Below are 6,076 nucleotides of genomic sequence, written 5' to 3' on the forward strand. Positions count from 1 at the left end.
AACTGCATGGAGAAGGGCTTGGTGTTTGCCTCCTTATTTCCGCTGGACGGGTAAAGTGTCAGCGACAAGACTTATGCTTGTAACTCTGCATTGGACACTCTTAAGCTAATATATATTTTGGACCAAAACTGAAAATACTAACTCTGCCTCTCTCAGATTCAGGAGACAATATGACATGAGTATAAACCCTGATTCAAAAATACTATATATAAGTCTTTCTAAACTTCAAATGTGTGACATTTTTGAAACATGATACTACAGAGAAAGATCTCCAGAGGAAGGGTTGTAACATGTAACAGCTAAAATACAAGTATATAATGTAATATTTACTAAAGGATACACATGCACAATCACACACATGCAAACACATGTCTCAATAATATGAAACATTTGTATTTATATTTTCTTTCCACTTTAAGACATCTAATTGTATATATATGTAATATATGAAACAAAATTCTAAAGAAATGCATGAACCTAAAACTTCTAATTCCAATAAGTCTGATAACAATCTTCCTTGAAAATGGAAATACTGACAATAACCTCCTACAAGACAAATAATGATTTTCTATACTATGAATGGCAGTCTCAAAATAGTTTTAATTATTATCACTATACAGCAGAAGTGGAACAAATATAAGATCTTCCAAGAAAAACATTCATTATATTTTCCTTTACTCCCAAAAATCAAAGTGAATTTCTCTTATACCAACTACACTGTAAAGGCACACTATCGGTATATATACATTTTTAATTCAAATGAGTCAATTGGTATCTTTTGTAAAAAATTTATTTCCCCAAGTGTGGACTGAAGGTGAGTTGTGTAGAAATGACAAGAAGGATGACAGATTGATAGACAGCCAGGACATTCACTTATTTTGAGCCTGCATCACTTGGACACTAAAAACCATTTTCTATGCTGGGAGTTTATGTGACTGATCAGGGTTGAAAGCCAAATTTATCCCATTGGTTGTATCTATAATAATTTTCTTTAAAAAAAGAAGAAGAAGAAGAAGAAGAAGTAGAACAACATATTTTATTTTTTGTACAGAAAGGCCTAAGTAAAGTGTAGCCTTTCATAGTAAGGAATGCATGTCGCACATACTCACAGGTTGCTAGACACAACCAAAGCATCATTAAATAAGGACAGATATCTTTTATTTCTTTTCCTGCCACTTGTGAATTCCACAGGGCCTTGGCACAGCAAGGTTTGATGTAATTCTCCCATGTCTTCCTTCTCAAGTGTTTCCACATAGAAAATGGACTCCTGGTCTAGGTCTCCACCTTATAGAACAAGTATTCAGGAGATAAGTTATAAGACCAATGTTCACACTGAATTTTAAAGAGTTCGTGATATTAAAAAACAGTAAATAATATGTTGAGAGAGAAGATCTGGGGAATATTATGGCCACATTTAAAATGATTATAGTTAATATATGGTATACATGTATGAAATTCACAAATAAAAATGTGATATTAAAAGATTATTATAACTCAATATAAATGGTATGCCAACAGGAACTATACTAAGAAATTAAAAAAATTACCCATCGTTAAAAATTTTAGACTGCTTTTTATACATGTGAACACCCTGACCTTTCCTATATTGGCCTATATGTCTCTTTCCTTCAGAAATTTCTTTTTAATGTGATTTTTCTTCCCCAAACTGTATTGAATAGTGAAAACTTAGAAATAAACGGCTAGTGTATATTGTCTTCTGGAGGTTTAATTAAATTAATCTAAACAACTCAAGCCAAAGACTTCTGTTTTGTGTTCCTGAAGTTCAACTGAGCTATCCAAACTGTTAAAATAAACTAGCTCACTGTCAAATCAGAAAAACAAACAAACAAACAAACAAACAAACAAACCCTCCTCTAGCATTCCAAAAATATTTATGAAGTTGGTCTTGTCCAGACAAAGGGTTCATTTTCCTTGCATCTTGCCTGTGGCTCCTAAACGGATATCAACATTGATTCTGGGAAGTAAAAATACTTGTACAATTTAAAGTCTCCTCCTAAATTCCTTTACCTCAACAAACCTCTCCATCTCCTCGGCCATGCTAAATGTAAAACCCCCTCCGGCTTTAGGAATGCACAGTTTCTCCTACTCAGTTTATCCCCTTTTATTCTGATAGTCTTCCTTCTCTACTACCCAGCATTGGCCATACCAAATCTGCTTCCTTTTTCTCTCTATTCTGAACTCTTCCAGCTGCCTCTGAACATGTTTCCTCTCTTATTTATGATGAAATTCTTCCCTGTAATAACGGAGTGGCTAATCTTCTGGTAGTTTCTTTACTGTGACCGGCTCATGCAAATAGGATATTTATGATATATGTTTTCTTTAAGGGAAAATAATTCTGCCACAATCAAATTACATCTTTCAAAAAATTATGTACAGAGGCACCATATCTTTTGCTTACAAAGCATTTAGGATCCCTGTGAATCAAACTGTCAAAGAGATACAGCAGCTAATAGTTGTCTTCAAACACTTCTAACAATAATGTAATGATATGATAAAAATAATACCAACTCAGTTTCATGATAAATTAAAATTACATGAACATGTCTGTAAAGTGCTTCCTAATATGAATTAATGCTCAACAACTCAGAAATAAATTCCAAAGAACACAATAAGTGTTGGAAACTATAACAATTCAAAGAAATCCAGCAATTTGTGGTCTACCAAAAAAGCCAGACCAAATTCTTTTTAAAAATCTTTGTCTTCATGATGGTTAAAACAATTGGGTTGAATGTTAATCCTCATTCATAACTTAGATTTTTTTTGTGAAGATTTACAGAAACCCTTCTCCAATAGGCTCAAAGGATACCTAACCTCACTTAATAATGTTCTTTATATAGAATATTGGTACTGAATATTCCTCCAATGGCTACCTTTTCAAGAAACCACTGCTGAGTTGAGAGTTAGCTCATATGATCTGAAGGAATCAGGAGAGAACACTTCCTGATACGTTTAGTCTATCATTAGCAGCAAATTAGTTATAAAAATACCTTTTCCATGGAGCCTGGAAGGGAGGCACGTTCAATAGACTGAAATTTTATTTTGCCTTCCTACTCCTGAACGCCAAACTGGTGACTGCAGTTGGTAGACAAACTACTGAAATCTGAGGCCTCTGTAGTAGTCAGGCAGAAGTCAATAATCTATGACTCATACCATGTGACAAAGTTACACATGCATTTCCTTTCCTTGTACTTAGTGGCTTCAAAAAATTTCTAATCAATTGTTGAACCATAAGTCTTTCAACCATCCATATGTATATGAAAGTTATATAGGTGAGAGACTGAATAGAGAGACAGATGGATGATAATCATTAGACTGATTGTTAGCTACTCTTTTGGTGGATTCTTAACTATACTCTGCTCATACAATTTGAATATTAAAACATATATAATGAATATCATACTCTCCAATACATATGATATATCTTTCAAAGAATAGAGAGAGAGACACTAGCTTTTACATAGAAAGTATTTAAGACACATGAGATTTGAGGAGTCAGGAGGAACAGCAGCCAATGGTTATTACACACAACAATAATGTAAAGATTCTTTACAAAAATAATTCCAATTCAGTTTCACGATATTCCAAATTAAAAGTAAATGAACATGTTTGGAAAGTGATTCCTTTCTATCTTAATGAACATTAAAGTATTTAAAACTTAAAAAAAACACCACATATTTATGAAAAAATAACATTTTGCTGAAAACCAGAAAATTCATACATTTTAGGTTGAAGTCTGAAAATTTACAACAAAAGTTTGTGTTCACAGTAGGTTAAAAAAAATAGATATTCTCAAAAATAGTCCTCTCTCATGTCTAGGATAGGCATTTTTGAAGACTTATAGAAAGTATTCTCCTGGAAGCTCAAAGCATACCTCTACTTATGTGATAAATTTGTTTCCTTAGGGGATTAGTACTGAATATTGCTACTAAGTAACTTTTCATGAAGCCCTGCCAAGTTAAAAGCTAGTTTACAAGATCTGGAGAATCAAGATAGAACATTTCCTGATTCCATTAGACTATCATAAGAAACAAATTAGTTATTATCTACATACCTTTATCGTAGAGCCTGGAATGGAGAATCAATCAATGAGTGTGAAATTATCACTTTCTTTCTAGGTACTAAATACCAATCTAAAGACTGCAGTTGGTCAACACCCACTGAAGTCTGAGGATGCTTTGCTAGTTAGGGTAACAGGTCATTGTGATGTCAAGCTTCAGAGGCTCACGCTATAGCTTACAAAGGGATGAGTACATTTCATGTCCTTCAATGTTTTGGCTTTAAAAACATACTCTCTTAACAATTATTGAACCATAGTTATGTTTATTAAATAACAAATTTTCACAAAAATGTATGTGATATGATAGATGATATATATATATATAGATAGATAGATAGATAGATAGATAGATAGATAATATCAGTAATAATACCTGTTCAAGAAAAGGAGGGACTTTTTTTTACAAAACACTGAAAAAGGCATATTCCCACCCAAATATTTTTAATACCTAATTCTTTTTTGACCTATCAAAGGTATATATGAAAATTCAACTTTATTAATACTGTGAGCCTTAGAGACCAAAATGCAAAATTTATAGGAGACTTTAAAACTGAATGTGCTTTACTCAATAGAGTCAGACACTTTCATGCACAGGGGTGTTAGACAGCATTCAAGATTTGTATATTTTATTTCCCATCACAATGATGCTTATTTCAGAATCACAATTAAGTATAAAATTTATTCTTTAAATGAATTCATTCTATTATCTACAACTTCACTATAAAAACTGTTAAAATACATATGAAATATGATTCTATTTTATTTTCTTGCAATTAAAGTTTGAGGTTTAAAAATTTGATATGTCTCTCCCTTTTTTTACAGATGAAATATATTTTCTTCCTCCTTCCTTTGATTAAATATAGATTCTTTTGTCATACAACACATTCTGATAGTTTTTACTCCTTCTATTCCTCTCAGCTCCTAGAAGGAAATTTCAACCAAGTATGATAACTACATCCAAGAAATAGGAACAACAAAGAAATAGGTAACTTCATGCCAACAAAAACAAGGAAAGCACACACAAACACTCTTTCTCTGTATCTCTTTCTCAAACACACACACACACACACACACCACGACCAACACCACCACCACCACCAATATCAAAATAATAGGAAGTATCAATTACAGTCATTAATATCTGTCTACATCAACGGGCTCAATTCGTCAATAATAAGACATGCTAACAAAATGGATGCAAAAGCAGAATCCATCAGTCTGCTGCATACAAGAAACACACCTCAGCCATAAGGATAGACTTTACTTCAGAGTAAAGAGCTAAAAAAGTTTTCTAAGCAAACAAACCCAAGAAACAAGCTAGAGTAGTCATTCTAATATCTATAAAATAGACTTTTAACCAAAATTTATAAAAAGAGACAAGGAAGGAAAGTATATGCTCATCACAGGAAAAATCTTGCAAAATGAAATCTTAATTTTAAAAATCTTTACCCCAAGCACATGCTCACCCACATTTGTAAAAGAAGCATTGAACCTCACACATTAACAGTGAGAAACTTCAATACCCCACTGAATTAATGTTCATGAATTAACAGGACTTAACAGAGAAATAATGAAACTAACAGATATTATGAATCAAATTGACCTAACAGATATCTATAAAATAAAATACAAAAGAATATAACTTATCACAAACTCATGGGTTCTTCTCCAAAATTGACCATATAGTTACTAATACCAATACTCCTCAAACTACTCCACAAAATAGAAACAAAAGGAACAATGCTAAACTCATTCTATGAGGCTATAACCACCATGATACCTAAACTACACAAAGACTACAAAGAAAGAAAACTTCAGACTGGTTTCTGATAGCAACATTAATGCAAAATATACTAAATAAAATACTCAAAAACAAATACAGGAACACATCAAAGACATCATAAATCAAGATCAAGTGGGCTGCAGTACCTTTGGGTATATGCCCAGGAGTGGTATAGCTGGGTCCTCTGGTAGTACTATGTCCAATTTCCAGAGGAA

The 6,076-nt window shown here is 32.7% G+C and overlaps 1 protein-coding gene across 1 annotated transcript in view; it reads right to left on the reverse strand.

Moving 5' to 3' along the window:
- LOC116094178 (rho GTPase-activating protein 20-like) overlaps positions 1-1,551 on the reverse strand; it is an 18,419-nt gene extending 16,868 nt beyond the window's left edge. Inside the window, exons 1-2 of the mRNA XM_031376109.1 lie at positions 1,548-1,551; positions 1,110-1,284 (exon numbers count right to left, since the gene is read on the reverse strand). Coding sequence (XP_031231969.1) covers positions 1,110-1,284; positions 1,548-1,551 — 179 coding nt within the window. The remainder of the gene's footprint in view (positions 1-1,109; positions 1,285-1,547) is intronic.
- Between the last annotated feature and the right edge of the window lie 4,525 nt (positions 1,552-6,076).

This window comes from Mastomys coucha, unplaced genomic scaffold (genome assembly GCF_008632895.1).
Source record: "Mastomys coucha isolate ucsf_1 unplaced genomic scaffold, UCSF_Mcou_1 pScaffold16, whole genome shotgun sequence".
In the NCBI taxonomy this organism is placed as follows: domain Eukaryota; kingdom Metazoa; phylum Chordata; class Mammalia; order Rodentia; family Muridae; genus Mastomys; species Mastomys coucha.